We start from the raw sequence: 17,256 nt of genomic DNA on the forward strand, positions 1-17,256 counted from the left end.
GGGAGGGTCAGTGCTGAGGGAGCCCCGCACTGTGGGAGGGTCAGCGCTGAGGGAGCCCCGCAGTGTGGGAGGGTCAGGGCTGAGGGAGCCCCGCACTGTGGGAGGGTCAGCGCTGAGGGAGCCCCGCACTGTGAGAGGGTCAGCGTTGAGGGAGCCCCGCACTGTGGGAGGGTCAGCAGTGAGGGAGCCCCGCACTGTGGGAGGGTCAGCGCTGAGGGAGCCCCGCAGTGTGGGAGGGTCAGGGCTGAGGGAGCCCCGCACTGTGGGAGGGTCAGCGCTGAGGGAGCCCCGCACTGTGAGAGGGTCAGCGTTGAGGGAGCCCCGCACTGTGGGAGGATCAGTGGTGAGGGAGCCCCGCACTGTGGGAGGATCAGTGGTGAGGGAGCCCCGCACTGTGGGAGGGTCAGGGCCGAGGGAGCTCTGTACTGTGGGAGTGTCCGAGCTGAGGGAGCTGTGCACTGTGGGAGGGTCAGCACTGAGGGAGCCCCGCACTGAGGGAGGGTCAGTGCTGAGGGAGCCCCGCACTGTGGGAGGGTCAGCGTTGAGGGAGCCCCGCACTGTGGGAGGGTCAGCGCCGAGGGAGCGCCGCACTGTGGGAGGGTCAGTGCCGAGGGAGCTCTGCACTGTGGGAGTGTCAGAGCTGAGGGAGCTGTGCACTGTGGGAGCGTCAGCGCCAAGGGAGCCCCGCACTGTGGGAGGATCAGTGGAGAGGGAGCCCCGCACTGTGGGAGGGTCAGCGCCGAGGGAGCCCCGCACTGTGGGAGGGTCAGGGCCGAGGGAGCTCTGCACTGTGGGAGTGTCAGAGCTGAGGGAGCTGTGCACTGTGGGAGGGTCAGCGCCGAGGGAGCCCCGCACTGTCGGAGGGGCAGCGCTGAGGGAGCCCCGCACTGTGGGAGGGTCAGCACTGAGGGAGCCCCGCACTGTGGGAGGGTCAGCGCTGAGGGAGCCCCGCAGTGTGGGAGGGTCAGGGCTGAGGGAGCCCCGCACTGTGGGAGGGTCAGCGCTGAGGGAGCCCCGCACTGTGAGAGGGTCAGCGTTGAGGGAGCCCCGCACTGTGGGAGGATCAGCGTTGCGGGAGCCCCGCACTGTGGGAGGATCAGTGGTGAGGGAGCCTCGCACTGTGGGAGGATCAGTGGTGAGGGAGCCCCGCACTGTGGGAGGGTCAGGGCCGAGGGAGCTCTGTACTGTGGGAGTGTCCGAGCTGAGGGAGCCCCGCACTGTGGGAGGGTCAGCACTGAGGGAGCCCCGCACTGAGGGAGGGTCAGTGCTGAGGGAGCCCCGCACTGTGGGAGGGTCAGTGCTGAGGGAGCCCCGCACTGTGGGAGGGTCAGCGCTGAGGGAGCCCCGCAGTGTGGGAGGGTCAGGGCTGAGGGAGCCCCGCACTGTGGGAGGGTCAGCGCTGAGGGAGCCCCGCACTGTGAGAGGGTCAGCGTTGAGGGAGCCCCGCACTGTGGGAGGGTCAGCGTTGAGGGAGCCCCGCACTGTGGGAGGGTCAGCGCCGAGGGAGCCCCGCACTGTGGGAGGGTCAGTGCCGAGGGAGCTCTGCACTGTGGGAGTGTCAGAGCTGAGGGAGCTGTGCACTGTGGGAGGGTCAGCGCCGAGGGAGCCCCGCACTGTGGGAGGGTCAGTGCTGAGGGAGCCCCGCACTGTGGGGGGTTCAGCGCCGAGGGAGCCCCGCACTGTGGGAGGGTCAGTGCTGAGGGAGCCCCGCACTGTGGGAGGGTCAGCGCTGAGGGAGCCCCACATTGTGGGAGGGTCAGCGCCGAGGGAGCGCCGCACTGTGGGAGTGTCAGAGCTGAGGGAGTTGTGCACTGTGGGAGGGTCAGCGCCGAGGGAGCCCCGCACTGTGGGAGGGTCAGCGCCGAGGGAGCGCCGCACTGTGGGAGTGTCAGAGCTGAGGGAGTTGTGCACTGTGGGAGGGTCAGCGCCGAGGGAGCCCCGCACTGTCGGAGGGGCAGCGCTGAGGGAGCCCCGCACTGTGAGAGGGTCAGTGCTGAGGGAGCCCCGCACTGTGGGAGGGTCAGTTCTGAGGGAGCCCCGCACTGTGGGAGGGTCAGCGCTGAGGGAGCCCCGCAGTGTGGGAGGGTCAGGGCTGAGGGAGCCCCGCACTGTGGGAGGGTCAGCGCCGAGGGAGCGCCGCACTGTGGGAGGGTCAGCGCTGAGGGAGCCCCGCACTGTGGGAGGGTCAGCGTTGAGGGAGCCCCGCACTGTGGGAGGGTCAGCGCCGAGGGAGCCCCGCACTGTGGGAGGGTCAGTGCCGAGGGAGCTCTGCACTGTGGGAGTGTCAGAGCTGAGGGAGCTGTGCACTGTGGGAGGGTCAGCGCCGAGGGAGCCCCGCACTGTCGGAGGGGCAGCGCTGCGGGAGCCCCGCACTGTGGGAGGGTCAGCACTGAGGGAGCCCCGCACTGAGGGAGGGTCAGTGCTGAGGGAGCCCCGCACTGTGGGAGAGTCAGTGCTGATGGAGCCCCACACTGTGGGAGGGTCAGCGCTGAGGGAGCCCCGCAGTGTGGGAGGGTCAGCGTTGAGGGAGCCCCGCACTGTGGGAGGGTCAGCGCTGAGGGAGCCCCGCACTGTGAGAGGGTCAGCGTTGAGGGAGCCCCGCACTGTGAGAGGGTCAGCGTTGAGGGAGCCCCGCACTGTGGGAGGATCAGTGGTGAGGGAGCCCCGCACTGTGGGAGGGTCAGCGCCGAGGGAACGCCGCACTGTGGGAGGGTCAGGGCCGAGGGAGCTCCGCACTGTGGGAGGGTCAGCACCGAGGGAGCCCCGCACTGTGGGAGGGTCAGCGCCGAGGGAGCCCCGCACTGTGGGAGGATCAGTGGAGAGGGAGCCCCGCACTGTGGGAGGGTCAGCGCCGAGGGAGCGCCGCACTGTGGGAGGGTCAGGGCCGAGGGAGCTCTGCACTGTGGGAGTGTCAGAGCTGAGGGAGCTGTGCACTGTGGGAGGGTCAGCGCCGAGGGAGCCCCGCACTGTCGGAGGGGCAGCGCTGAGGGAGCCCCGCACTGTGGGAGGGTCAGCACTGAGGGAGCCCCGCACTGTGGGAGGGTCAGCGCTGAGGGAGCCCCGCAGTGTGGGAGGGTCAGGGCTGAGGGAGCCCCGCACTGTGGGAGGGTCAGCGCTGAGGGAGCCCCGCACTGTGAGAGGGTCAGCGTTGAGGGAGCCCCGCACTGTGGGAGGATCAGCGTTGAGGGAGCCCCGCACTGTGGGAGGATCAGCGTTGAGGGAGCCCCGCACTGTGGGAGGATCAGTGGTGAGGGAGCCCCGCACTGTGGGAGGATCAGTGGTGAGGGAGCCCCGCACTGTGGGAGGGTCAGGGCCGAGGGAGCTCTGTACTGTGGGAGTGTCCGAGCTGAGGGAGCTGTGCACTGTGGGAGGGTCAGCACTGAGGGAGCCCCGCACTGAGGGAGGGTCAGTGCTGAGGGAGCCCCGCACTGTGGGAGGGTCAGTGCTGAGGGAGCCCCGCAGTGTGGGAGGGTCAGGGCTGAGGGAGCCCCGCAGTGTGGGAGGGTCAGCGCTGAGGGAGCCCCGCACTGTGAGAGGGTCAGCGTTGAGGGAGCCCCGCACTGTGGGAGGATCAGCGTTGAGGGAGCCCCGCACTGTGGGAGGATCAGTGGTGAGGGAGCCCCGCACTGTGGGAGGATCAGTGGTGAGGGAGCCCCGCACTGTGGGAGGGTCAGGGCCGAGGGAGCTCTGTACTGTGGGAGTGTCCGAGCTGAGGGAGCTGTGCACTGTGGGAGGGTCAGCACTGAGGGAGCCCCGCACTGAGGGAGGGTCAGTGCTGAGGGAGGCCCGCACTGTGGGAGGGTCAGTGCTGAGGGAGCCCCGCACTGTGGGAGGGTCAGCGCTGAGGGAGCCCCGCAGTGTGGGAGGGTCAGGGCTGAGGGAGCCCCGCACTGTGGGAGGGTCAGCGCTGAGGGAGCCCCGCACTGTGAGAGGGTCAGCGTTGAGGGAGCCCCGCACTGTGGGAGGGTCAGCAGTGAGGGAGCCCCGCACTGTGGGAGGGTCAGCGCTGAGGGAGCCCCGCAGTGTGGGAGGGTCAGGGCTGAGGGAGCCCCGCACTGTGGGAGGGTCAGCGCTGAGGGAGCCCCGCACTGTGAGAGGGTCAGCGTTGAGGGAGCCCCGCACTGTGGGAGGATCAGCGTTGAGGGAGCCCCGCACTGTGGGAGGATCAGTGGTGAGGGAGCCCCGCACTGTGGGAGGGTCAGCGCTGAGGGAGCCCCGCGCTGTGAGAGGGTCAGCGTTGAGGGAGCCCCGCACTGTGGGAGGGTCAGCGTTGAGGGAGCCCGGCACTGTGGGAGGATCAGTGGTGAGGGAGCCCCGCACTGTGGGAGGGTCAGCACCGAGGGAACGCCGCACTGTGGGAGGGTCAGGGCCGAGGGAGCTCCGCACTGTGGGAGGGTCAGCACCGAGGGAGCCCCGCACTGTGGGAGGGACAGCGCCGAGGGAGCCCCGCACTGTGGGAGGGTCAGCGCCGAGGGAGCGCCGCACTGTGGGAGTGTCAGAGCTGAGGGAGCTGTGCACTGTGGGAGGGTCAGCGCTGAGGGAGCCCCGCAGTGTGGGAGGGTCAGGGCTGAGGGAGCCCCACACTGTGGGAGGGTCAGCGCTGAGGGAGCCCCGCACTGTGAGAGGGTCAGTGCTGAGGGAGCCCCGCACTGTGGGAGGGTCAGCGCCGAGGGAGCGCCGCACTGTGGGAGGGTCAGGGCTGAGGGAGCCCCGCACTGTGGGAGGGTCAGCGCTGAGGGAGCCCCGCACTGTGAGAGGGTCAGCGTTGAGGGAGCCCCGCACTGTGGGAGGATCAGCGTTGAGGGAGCCCCGCACTGTGGGAGGATCAGTGGTGAGGGAGCCCCGCACTGTGGGAGGATCAGTGGTGAGGGAGCCCCGCACTGTGGGAGGGTCAGGGCCGAGGGAGCTCTGTACTGTGGGAGTGTCCGAGCTGAGGGAGCTGTGCACTGTGGGAGGGTCAGCACTGAGGGAGCCCCGCACTGAGGGAGGGTCAGCGCTGAGGGAGCCCCGCACTGTGGGAGGGTCAGCGTTGAGGGAGCCCCGCACTGTGGGAGGGTCAGCGCCGAGGGAGCGCCGCACTGTGGGAGGGTCAGTGCCGAGGGAGCTCTGCACTGTGGGAGTGTCAGAGCTGAGGGAGCTGTGCACTGTGGGAGCGTCAGCGCCAAGGGAGCCCCGCACTGTGGGAGGATCAGTGGAGAGGGAGCCCCGCACTGTGGGAGGGTCAGCGCCGAGGGAGCGCCGCACTGTGGGAGGGTCAGGGCCGAGGGAGCTCTGCACTGTGGGAGTGTCAGAGCTGAGGGAGCTGTGCACTGTGGGAGGGTCAGCGCCGAGGGAGCCCCGCACTGTCGGAGGGGCAGCGCTGAGGGAGCCCCGCACTGTGGGAGGGTCAGCACCGAGGGAGCCCCGCACTGTGGGAGGGTCAGCGCTGAGGGAGCCCCGCAGTGTGGGAGGGTCAGGGCTGAGGGAGCCCCGCACTGTGGGAGGGTCAGCGCTGAGGGAGCCCCGCACTGTGAGAGGGTCAGCGTTGAGGGAGCCCCGCACTGTGGGAGGATCAGCGTTGCGGGAGCCCCGCACTGTGGGAGGATCAGTGGTGAGGGAGCCCCGCACTCTGGGAGGATCAGTGGTGAGGGAGCCCCGCACTGTGGGAGGGTCAGGGCCGAGGGAGCTCTGTACTGTGGGAGTGTCCGAGCTGAGGGAGCTGTGCACTGTGGGAGGGTCAGCACTGAGGGAGCCCCGCACTGAGGGAGGGTCAGTGCTGAGGGAGCCCCGCACTGTGGGAGGGTCAGTGCTGAGGGAGCCCCGCACTGTGGGAGGGTCAGCGCTGAGGGAGCCCCGCAGTGTGGGAGGGTCAGGGCTGAGGGAGCCCCGCACTGTGGGAGGGTCAGCGCTGAGGGAGCCCCGCACTGTGAGAGGGTCAGCGTTGAGGGAGCCCCGCACTGTGGGAGGGTCAGCGTTGAGGGAGCCCCGCACTGTGGGAGGGTCAGCGCCGAGGGAGCCCCGCACTGTGGGAGGGTCAGTGCCGAGGGAGCTCTGCACTGTGGGAGTGTCAGAGCTGAGGGAGCTGTGCACTGTGGGAGGGTCAGCGCCGAGGGAGCCCCGCACTGTCGGAGGGGCAGCGCTGAGGGAGCCCCGCACTGTGGGAGGGTCAGCACTGAGGGAGCCCCGCACTGAGGGAGGGTCAGGGCTGAGGGAGCCCCGCACTGTGGGAGGGTCAGTGCTGAGGGAGCCCCGCACTGTGGGGGGTTCAGCGCCGAGGGAGCCCCGCACTGTGGGAGGGTCAGTGCTGAGGGAGCCCCGCACTGTGGGAGGGTCAGCGCTGAGGGAGCCCCACATTGTGGGAGGGTCAGCGCCGAGGGAGCGCCGCACTGTGGGAGTGTCAGAGCTGAGGGAGTTGTGCACTGTGGGAGGGTCAGCGCCGAGGGAGCCCCGCACTGTGGGAGGGTCAGCGCCGAGGGAACGCCGCACTGTGGGAGTGTCAGAGCTGAGGGAGTTGTGCACTGTGGGAGGGTCAGCGCCGAGGGAGCCCCGCACTGTCGGAGGGGCAGCGCTGAGGGAGCCCCGCACTGTGAGAGGGTCAGTGCTGAGGGAGCCCCGCACTGTGGGAGGGTCAGTTCTGAGGGAGCCCCGCACTGTGGGAGGGTCAGCGCTGAGGGAGCCCCGCAGTGTGGGAGGGTCAGGGCTGAGGGAGCCCCGCACTGTGGGAGGGTCAGCGCTGAGGGAGCCCCGCACTGTGAGAGGGTCAGCGCCGAGGGAGCGCCGCACTGTGGGAGGGTCAGCGCTGAGGGAGCCCCGCACTGTGGGAGGGTCAGCGTTGAGGGAGCCCCGCACTGTGGGAGGGTCAGCGCCGAGGGAGCCCCGCACTGTGGGAGGGTCAGTGCCGAGGGAGCTCTGCACTGTGGGAGTGTCAGAGCTGAGGGAGCTGTGCACTGTGGGAGGGTCAGCGCCGAGGGAGCCCCGCACTGTCGGAGGGGCAGCGCTGCGGGAGCCCCGCACTGTGGGAGGGTCAGCACTGAGGGAGCCCCGCACTGAGGGAGGGTCAGTGCTGAGGGAGCCCCGCACTGTGGGAGAGTCAGTGCTGATGGAGCCCCACACTGTGGGAGGGTCAGCGCTGAGGGAGCCCCGCAGTGTGGGAGGGTCAGGGCTGAGGGAGCCCCGCACTGTGGGAGGGTCTGCGCTGAGGGAGCCCCGCACTGTGAGAGGGTCAGCGTTGAGGGAGCCCCGCACTGTGAGAGGGTCAGCGTTGAGGGAGCCCCGCACTGTGGGAGGATCAGTGGTGAGGGAGCCCCGCACTGTGGGAGGGTCAGCGCCGAGGGAACGCCGCACTGTGGGAGGGTCAGGGCCGAGGGAGCTCCGCACTGTGGGAGGGTCAGCACCGAGGGAGCCCCGCACTGTGGGAGGGTCAGCGCCGAGGGAGCCCCGCACTGTGGGAGGGTCAGTGCTATGGGAGCCCCGCACTGTGGGAGGGTCAGCGCCGAGGGAGCGCCGCACTGTGGGAGGGTCAGCGCTGAGGGAGCCCCGCACTGTGAGTGGGTCAGCGTTGAGGGAGCCCCGCACTGTGGGAGGGTCAGCGTTGAGGGAGCCCCGCACTGTGGGAGGGTCAGCGCCGAGGGAGCGCCGCACTGTGGGAGGGTCAGTGCCAAGGGAGCTCTGCACTGTGGGAGTGTCAGAGCTGAGGGAGCTGTGCACTGTGGGAGGGTCAGCGCCGAGGGAGCCCCGCACTGTGGGAGGATCAGTAGTGAGGGAGCCCCGCACTGTGGGAGGGTCAGCGCCGCACTGTGGGAGGGTCAGGGCCGAGGGAGCCCCGCACTGTGGGAGGGTCAGCGCTGATGAAGCCCCGCACTGTGAGAGGGTCAGTGCTGAGGGAGCCCCGCACTGTCGGAGGGTCAGCGCTGAGGAAACCCCGCACTGTGAGAGGGTCAGTGCTGAGGGAGCCCCGCACTGTGGGAGGGTCAGCGTTGAGGGAGCCCTGCACTGTGGGAGGCTCAGCGCCGACGGAGCGCCGCACTGTGGGAGGGTCAGTGCCGAGGGAGCTCTGCACTGTGGGAGTGTCAGAGCTGAGGGAGCTGTGCACTGTGGGAGCGTCAGCGCCGAGGGAGCCCCGCACTGTCGGAGGGGCAGCGCTGAGGGAGCCCCGCACTGTGGGAGGGTCAGTGCCGAGGGAGCGCCGCACTGTGGGAGGATCAGTGGTGAGGGAGCCCCGCACTGTGGGAGGGTCAGCGCCGAGGGAGCTGTGCACTGTGGGAGGGTCAGTTCTGAGGGAGCCCCGCACTGTGGGAGGGTCAGCGCTGAGGGAGCCCCGCAGTGTGGGAGGGTCAGGGCTGAGGGAGCCCCGCAGTGTGGGAGGGTCAGCGCTGAGGGAGCCCCGCACTGTGAGAGGGTCAGCGTTGAGGGAGCCCCGCACTGTGGGAGGGTCAGCGTTGAGGGAGCCCCGCACTGTGGGAGGGTCAGCGCCGAGGGAGCGCCGCACTGTGGGAGGGTCAGTGCCGAGGGAGCTCTGCACTGTGGGAGTGTCAGAGCTGAGGGAGCTGTGCACTGTGGGAGGGTCAGCGCCGAGGGAGCCCCGCACTGTCGGAGGGGCAGCGCTGCGGGAGCCCCGCACTGAGGGAGGGTCAGTGCTGAGGGAGCCCCGCACTGTGGGAGAGTCAGTGCTGAGGGAGCCCCACACTGTGGGAGGGTCAGCGCTGAGGGAGCCCCGCAGTGTGGGAGGGTCAGCGCCGAGGGAGCGCCGCACTGTGGGAGGGTCAGTGCTGAGGGAGCCCCGCACTGTGGGAGAGTCAGTGCTGAGGGAGCCCCACACTGTGGGAGGGTCAGTGCTGAGGGAGCCCCGCACTGTGGGAGAGTCAGTGCTGAGGGAGCCCCACACTGTGGGAGGGTCAGCGCTGAGGGAGCCCCGCAGTGTGGGAGGGTCAGGGCTGAGGGAGCCCCGCACTGTGGGAGGGTCAGCGCTGAGGGAGCCCCGCACTGTGGGAGGGTCAGCGTTGAGGGAGCCCCGCACTGTGGGAGGATCAGTGGTGAGGGAGCCCCGCACTGTGGGAGGGTCAGCGTTGAGGGAGCCCCGCACTGTGGGAGGGTCAGGGCCGAGGGAGCTCTGCACTGTGGGAGTGTCAGAGCTGAGGGAGCTGTGCACTGTGGGAGGGTCAGCGCCGAGAGAGCCCCGCACTGTGGGAGGGTCAGCGCCGAGGGAGCGCCGCACTGTGGGAGTGTCAGAGCTGAGGGAGTTGTGCACTGTGGGAGGGTCAGCGCCGAGGGAGCCCCGCACTGTCGGAGGGGCAGCGCTGAGGGAGCCCCGCACTGTGAGAGGGTCAGTGCTGAGGGAGCCCCGCACTGTGGGAGGGTCAGTTCTGAGGGAGCCCCGCACTGTGGGAGGGTCAGCGCTGAGGGAGCCCCGCAGTGTGGGAGGGTCAGGGCTGAGGGAGCCCCGCACTGTGGGAGGGTCAGCGCTGAGGGAGCCCCGCACTGTGAGAGGGTCAGCGCCGAGGGAGCGCCGCACTGTGGGAGGGTCAGCGCTGAGGGAGCCCCGCACTGTGGGAGGGTCAGCGTTGAGGGAGCCCCGCACTGTGGGAGGGTCAGCGCCGAGGGAGCCCCGCACTGTGGGAGGGTCAGGGCCGAGGGAGCTCTGCACTGTGGGAGTGTCAGAGCTGAGGGAGCTGTGCACTGTGGGAGGGTCAGCGCCGAGGGAGCCCCGCACTGTCGGAGGGGCAGCGCTGCGGGAGCCCCGCACTGTGGGAGGGTCAGCACTGAGGGAGCCCCGCACTGAGGGAGGGTCAGTGCTGAGGGAGCCCCGCACTGTGGGAGAGTCAGTGCTGATGGAGCCCCACACTGTGGGAGGGTCAGCGCTGAGGGAGCCCCGCAGTGTGGGAGGGTCAGGGATGAGGGAGCCCCGCACTGTGGGAGGGTCAGCGCTGAGGGAGCCCCGCACTGTGAGAGGGTCAGCGTTGAGGGAGCCCCGCACTGTGAGAGGGTCAGCGTTGAGGGATCCCCGCACTGTGGGAGGATCAGTGGTGAGGGAGCCCCGCACTGTGGGAGGGTCAGCGCCGAGGGAACGCCGCACTGTGGGAGGGTCAGGGCCGAGGGAGCTCCGCACTGTGGGAGGGTCAGCACCGAGGGAGCCCCGCACTGTGGGAGGGTCAGCGCCGAGGGAGCCCCGCACTGTGGGAGGGTCAGTGCTGAGGGAGCCCCGCACTGTGGGAGGGTCAGCGCCGAGGGAGCGCCGCACTGTGGGAGGGTCAGCGCTGAGGGAGCCCCGCACTGTGAGTGGGTCAGCGTTGAGGGAGCCCCGCACTGTGGGAGGGTCAGCGTTGAGGGAGCCCCGCACTGTGGGAGGGTCAGCGCCGAGGGAGCGCCGCACTGTGGGAGGGTCAGTGCCAAGGGAGCTCTGCACTGTGGGAGTGTCAGAGCTGAGGGAGCTGTGCACTGTGGGAGGGTCAGCGCCGAGAGAGCCCCGCACTGTGGGAGGATCAGTAGTGAGGGAGCCCCGCACTGTGGGAGGGTCAGCGCCGCACTGTGGGAGGGTCAGGGCCGAGGGAGCCCCGCACTGTGGGAGGGTCAGCGCTGATGAAGCCCCGTACTGTGAGAGGGTCAGGGCCGAGGGAGCCCCGCACTGTGGGAGGGTCAGCGCTGATGAAGCCCCGTACTGTGAGAGGGTCAGTGCTGAGGGAGCCCCGCACTGTGGGAGGGTCAGCGTTGAGGGAGCCCCGCACTGTGGGAGGCTCAGCGCCGACGGAGCGCCGCACTGTGGGAGGGTCAGAGCCGAGGGAGCTCTGCACTGTGGGAGTGTCAGAGCTGAGGGAGCTGTGCACTGTGGGAGCGTCAGCGCCGAGGGAGCCCCGCACTGTCGGAGGGGCAGCGCTGAGGGAGCCCCGCACTGTGGGAGGGTCAGCGCCGAGGGAGCGCCGCACTGTGGGAGGATCAGTGGTGAGGGAGCCCCGCACTGTGGGAGGGTCAGCGCCGAGGGAGCTGTGCACTGTGGGAGGGTCAGTTCTGAGGGAGCCCCGCACTGTGGGAGGGTCAGCGCTGAGGGAGCCCCGCAGTGTGGGAGGGTCAGGGCTGAGGGAGCCCCGCACTGTGGGAGGGTCAGCGCTGAGGGAGCCCCGCACTGTGAGAGGGTCAGCGTTGAGGGAGCCCCGCACTGTGGGAGGGTCAGCGTTGAGGGAGCCCCGCACTGTGGGAGGGTCAGCGCCGAGGGAGCGCCGCACTGTGGGAGGGTCAGTGCCGAGGGAGCTCTGCACTGTGGGAGTGTCAGAGCTGAGGGAGCTGTGCACTGTGGGAGGGTCAGCGCCGAGGGAGCCCCGCACTGTCGGAGGGGCAGCGCTGCGGGAGCCCCGCACTGTGGGAGGGTCAGCACTGAGGGAGCCCCGCACTGAGGGAGGGTCAGTGCTGAGGGAGCCCCGCACTGTGGGAGAGTCAGTGCTGAGGGAGCCCCACACTGTGGGAGGGTCAGCGCTGAGGGAGCCCCGCAGTGTGGGAGGGTCAGGGCTGAGGGAACCCCGCACTGTGGGAGGGTCAGCGCTGAGGGAGCCCCGCACTGTGGGAGGGTCAGCGTTGAGGGAGCCCCGCACTGTGGGAGGATCAGTGGTGAGGGAGCCCCGCACTGTGGGAGGATCAGTGGTGAGGGAGCCCCGCACTGTGGGAGGGTCAGCGTTGAGGGAGCCCCGCACTGTGGGAGGATCAGTGGTGAGGGAGCCCCGCACTGTGGGAGGGTCAGCACCGAGGGAGCCCCGCACTGTGGGAGGGTCAGCGCCGAGGGAACGCCGCACTGTGGGAGGGTCAGGGCCGAGGGAGCTCCGAACTGTGGGAGGGTCAGCACCGAGGGAGCCCCGCACTGTGGGAGGGTTAGCGCCGAGGGAGCCCCGCACTGTGGGAGGGTCAGTGCTGAGGGAGCCCCGCACTGTGGGAGGGTTAGTGCTGAGGGAGCCCCGCACTGTGGGAGGGTCAGCGCCGAGGGAGCGCCGCACTGTGGGAGGGTCAGCGCCGAGGGAGCCCCGCACTGTGGGAGGCTCAGCGCCGAGGTAGCCCCGCACTGTGGGAGGGTCAGTGCTGAGGGAGCCCCGCACTGTGGGAGGGTCAGCGCCGAGGGAGCGCCGCACTGTGGGAGGGTCAGCGCTGAGGGAGCCCCGCACTGTGGGAGGGTCAGCGTTGAGGGAGCCCCGCACTGTGGGAGGGTCAGCGTTGAGGGAGCCCCGCACTGTGGGAGGGTCAGTGCCGAGGGAGCTCTGCACTGTGGGAGTGTCAGAGCTGAGGGAGCTGTGCACTGTGGGAGGGTCAGCGCCGAGGGAGCCCCGCACTGTGGGAGGGTCAGCGCCGCACTGTGGGAGGGTCAGGGCCGAGGGAGCCCCGCACTGTGGGAGGGTCAGCGCTGAGGAAGCCCCGCACTGTGGGAGGGTCAGCGTTGAGGGAGCCCCGCACTGTCGGAGGGGCAGCGCTGAGGGTGCCCCGCACTGTGGGAGGGTCAGTGCTGAGGGAGCCCCGCACTGTGGGAGGGTCAGCGCCGAGGGAGCGCCGCACTGTGGGAGGGTCAGCGCTGAGGGAGCCCCGCACTGTGGGAGGGTCAGCGTTGAGGGAGCCCCGCACTGTGGGAGGGTCAGCGCCGAGGGAGCGCCGCACTGTGGGAGGGTCAGTGCCGAGGGAGCTCTGCACTGTGGGAGGGTCAGCGCCGAGGGAGCCCCGCACTGTGGGAGGGTCAGCGCCGCACTGTGGGAGGGTCAGGGCCGAGGGAGCCCCGCACTGTGGGAGGGTCAGCGCTGAGGAAGCCCCGCACTGTGAGAGGGTCAGTGCTGAGGGAGCCCCGCACTGTGGGAGGGTCAGCGCTGAGGAAACCCCGCACTGTGAGAGGGTCAGTGCTGAGGGAGCCCCGCACTGTGGGAGGGTCAGCGTTGAGGGAGCCCCGCACTGTGGGAGGCTCAGCGCCGACGGAGCGCCGCACTGTGGGAGGGTCAGTGCCGAGGGAGCTCTGCACTGTGGGAGTGTCAGAGCTGAGGGAGCTGTGCACTGTGGGAGCGTCAGCGCCGAGGGAGCCCCGCACTGTCGGAGGGGCAGCGCTGAGGGAGCCCCGCACTGTGGGAGGATCAGTGGTGAGGGAGCCCCACACTGTGGGAGGGTCAGCGCCGAGGGAGTGCCGCACTGTGGGAGGATCAGTGGTGAGGGAGCCCCGCACTGTGGGAGGGTCAGCGCCGAGGGAGCGCCGCACTGTGGGAGGGTCAGTTCTGAGGGAGCCCCGCACTGTGGGAGGGTCAGCGCTGAGGGAGCCCCGCAGTGTGGGAGGGTCAGGGCTGAGGGAGCCCCGCACTGTGGGAGGGTCAGCGTTGAGGGAGCCCCGCACTGTGGGAGGGTCAGCGTTGAGGGAGCCCCGCACTGTGGGAGGGTCAGCGCCGAGGGAGCGCCGCACTGTGGGAGGGTCAGTGCTGAGGGAGCCCCGCACTGTGGGAGAGTCAGTGCTGAGGGAGCCCCACACTGTGGGAGGGTCAGCGCTGAGGGAGCCCCGCAGTGTGGGAGGGTCAGGGCTGAGGGAGCCCCGCACTGTGGGAGGGTCAGCGCTGAGGGAGCCCCGCACTGTGGGAGGGTCAGCGTTGAGGGAGCCCCGCACTGTGGGAGGATCAGTGGTGAGGGAGCCCCGCACTGTGGGAGGGTCAGCGTTGAGGGAGCCCCGCACTGTGTGAGGATCAGTGGTGAGGGAGCCCCGCACTGTGGGAGGGTCAGCACCGAGGGAGCCCCGCACTGTGGGAGGGTCAGCGCCGAGGGAACGCCGCACTGTGGGAGGGTCAGGGCCGAGGGAGCTCCGAACTGTGGGAGGGTCAGCACCGAGGGAGCCCCGCACTGTGGGAGGGTCAGCGCCGAGGGAGCCCCGCACTGTGGGAGGGTCAGTGCTGAGGGAGTCCCGCACTGTGGGAGGGTCAGCGCCGAGGGAGCGCCGCACTGTGGGAGGGTCAGGGCCGAGGGAGCTCTGCACTGTGGGAGTGTCAGAGCTGAGGGAGCTGTGCACTGTGGGAGGGTCAGCGCCGAGGGAGCCCCGCACTGTCGGAGGGGCAGCGCTGCGGGAGCCCCGCACTGTGGGAGGGTCAGCACTGAGGGAGCCCCGCACTGAGGGAGGGTCAGTGCTGAGGGAGCCCCGCACTGTGGGAGAGTCAGTGCTGAGGGAGCCCCACACTGTGGGAGGGTCAGCGCTGAGGGAGCCCCGCAGTGTGGGAGGGTCAGGGCTGAGGGAGCCCCGCACTGTGGGAGGATCAGCGCTGAGGGAGCCCCGCACTGTGGGAGGGTCAGCGCTGAGGGAGCCCCACACTGTGGGAGGATCAGTGGTGAGGGAGCCCCGCACTGTGGGAGGGTCAGCGTTGAGGGAGCCCCGCACTGTGGGAGGATCAGTGGTGAGGGAGCCCCGCACTGTGGGAGGGTCAGCGTTGAGGGAGCCCCGCACTGTGGAAGGATCAGTGGTGAGGGAGCCCCGCACTGTGGGAGGGTCAGCGTTGAGGGAGCCCCGCACTGTGGGAGGATCAGTGCTGAGGGAGCACCGCACTGTGGGAGGGTCAGTGCTGAGGGAGCACCGCACTGTGGGAGGGTCAGTGCTGAGGGAGCCCCGCACTGTGGGAGGGTCAGCACCGAGGGAGCCTTGCACTGTGGGAGGGTCAGCGCCGAGGGAGCCCCGCACTGTGGGAGGGTCAGTGCTGAGGGAGCCCCGCACTGTGGGAGGGTCAGCGCCGAGGGAGCGCCGCACTGTGGGAGGGTCAGGGCCGTGGGAGCTCTGCACTGTGGGAGTGTCAGAGCTGAGGGAGCCCCGCACTGTGGGAGGGTCAGCGCCGAGGGAGCCCCGCACTGTCGGAGGGGCAGCGCTGCGGGAGCCCCGCACTGTGGGAGGGTCAGCACTGAGGGAGCCCCGCACTGTGGGAGGGTCAGTGCTGAGGGAGCCCCGCACTGTGGGAGAGTCAGTGCTGAGGGAGCCCCACACTGTGGGAGGGTCAGCGCTGAGGGAGCCCCGCAGTGTGGGAGGGTCAGGGCTGAGGGAGCCCCGCACTGTGGGAGGATCAGCGCTGAGGGAGCCCCGCACTGTGGGAGGGTCAGCGCTGAGGGAGCCCCACACTGTGGGAGGATCAGTGGTGAGGGAGCCCCGCACTGTGGGAGGGTCAGCGTTGAGGGAGCCCCGCACTGTGGGAGGATCAGTGGTGAGGGAGCCCCGCACTGTGGGAGGGTCAGCGCCGAGGGAACGCCGAACTGTGGGAGGGTCAGTGCTGAGGGAGCCCCGCACTGTGGGAGGGTCAGCGCCGAGGGAGCCCCGCACTGTGGGAGGGTCAGTGCTGAGGGAGCTCCGCACTGTGGGAGGGTCAGCGCCGAGGGAGCCCCGCACTGTGGGAGGGGCAGCGCTGAGGGAGCCCCGCACTGTGGGAGGGTCAGCACTGAGGGAGCCCCGCACTGTGGGAGGGTCAGTTCTGAGGGAGCCCCGCACTGTGGGAGGGTCAGCGTTGAGGGAGTCCCGCACTGTGGGAGGGTCAGCGCTGAGGGAGCCCCGCACTGTGGGAGGGTCAGCGCTGAGGGAGCCCTGCACTGTCAGTCCTCTATCTGAAAGTATAAATCTCATTAAATGCAGATTCAGAGGAATTGGAAACCCTTGCAAAGAGGCAGGGTTACTGGATTGAACAATCCTTTCCCGTCTGTGTGTAATACAGGAGGGAGAATGGAGACCAATTCCCTGAATAAGACAGAGAGGCTACAAACAGAAATCAGGCCTGGAATGACTGAAAACATGTAACAAGTGCGTCTCCATTTGTTTCACAGATGGCAGTATTTCTGGTCGACACAGAAGGCTGTGATGGTCATGAACGAAAGAAAAGCCTAAGTGTTCAACTGTCAGCACTCAGTATGTTGCTGAGTTCATACATGGTGAGTAAAATGTGACCCAGTTTCAGCAAGAGACCAAGAGAGAGGAAGACCACAGCAGACTACCACAGTCCGCTCGAGCAACCAATGTGATGCTTGGAGTTTATTGTATGACAGGGTTAGCACATGGGGTGTGTTACAACAGACAGTGTGACACTCGGGGTGTGTTATAACAGTCAGCGTGACACTCGGGGTGTGTTATAACAGTCAGTGTGATACTTGGGTTGTGTTATAACAGACAGTGTGACACTCGGGGTGTGTTATAACAGTCAGTGTGACACTCGGGGTGTGTTATAACAGACAGTGTGACCCTCGGGGTGTGTTATAACAGACAGTGTGACACACGGAGTGTGTTATATCAGTCAGTGTGACACTCGGGGTGTGTTATAACAGTCAGTGTGACACGCGGGGTGTGTTATAACAGACAGTGTGATACCCGGTGTGTGTTATAACAGCCAGTGTGATACTCAGGGTGTGTTATAACAGACAGTGTGACACTCGGTGTGTGTTATAACAGTCAGTGTGACACACAGGGTGTGTTACAACAGACAGTGTGACACTCGGGGTGTGTTATAACAGACAGTGTGACACTCGGGGTGTGTTATAACAGACAGTGTGACACTCGGTGTGTGTTATAACAGTCAGTGTGACACTCGGGGTGTGTTATAACAGACAGTGTGACACTCGGGATGTGTTATAACAGACAGTGTGACACTCTGGGTGTGTAATAACAGACAGTGTGATACTCGGGGTGTGTTATATCAGTCAGTGTGACACTTGGGGTGTGTTATAACAGACAGTGTGACACTCGGGGTGTGTTATAACAGACAGTGTGACACTCTGGGTGTGGTATAACAGACAGTGTGATACTCGGGGTGTGTTATAACAGACAGTGTGACACGCTGGGTGTTTTATAACAGACAGTGAGATGCTCGGGGTGTGTTGTAACAGACAGCGTGACACTCGGGGTGTGTTATAACAGTCAGTGTGATACTCGGGGTGTGTTATAACAGACAGTGTGACACTCGGGGTGTGTTATAACAGTCAGTGTGACACTCGGGGTGTGTTATAACAGACAGTGTGACACTCTGGGTGTGTTATAACAGACAGTGTGATACTCGGGGTGTGTTATATCAGTCAGTGTGACACTCGGGGTGTGTTATAACAGACAGTGTGATACTCGGGGTTTCTTATAACAGACAGGTCACAGTTTTCCTTGGCCAGATCTAGAATTCCTTGTTACACTGTGACATCGATCATTGCAAGTTTTCTGATCACTCTCGTGCTTTAATTTTTCAGATTTTTAATGTTGCCTCAAAGATTAATCGGACAGACCTGGAATATTTAGAGGTGCTCTTTCATCGTTTTCATTTCACCTATTTTCGGCTACCTTCC

At 67.6% G+C, this 17,256-nt stretch overlaps 1 protein-coding gene across 2 annotated transcripts in view; it reads left to right on the forward strand.

Annotated features, from left to right (window-relative positions):
- LOC132808888 (uncharacterized) overlaps nucleotides 1–17,256 on the forward strand; it is a 112,766-nt gene that overhangs the window by 21,951 nt on the left and 73,559 nt on the right. Inside the window, exons 4-5 of one of the 2 annotated variants that reach the window (XM_060822302.1) lie at nucleotides 15,760–15,864; nucleotides 17,161–17,211. In XM_060822302.1, coding sequence (XP_060678285.1) covers nucleotides 15,760–15,864; nucleotides 17,161–17,211 — 156 coding nt within the window. The remainder of the gene's footprint in view (nucleotides 1–15,759; nucleotides 15,865–17,160; nucleotides 17,212–17,256) is intronic. The other variant, XM_060822303.1, reaches the window with a different exon arrangement.

This window comes from Hemiscyllium ocellatum (genome assembly GCF_020745735.1).
Source record: "Hemiscyllium ocellatum isolate sHemOce1 chromosome 41 unlocalized genomic scaffold, sHemOce1.pat.X.cur. SUPER_41_unloc_9, whole genome shotgun sequence".
Taxonomy (NCBI): Eukaryota; Metazoa; Chordata; class Chondrichthyes; order Orectolobiformes; family Hemiscylliidae; genus Hemiscyllium; species Hemiscyllium ocellatum.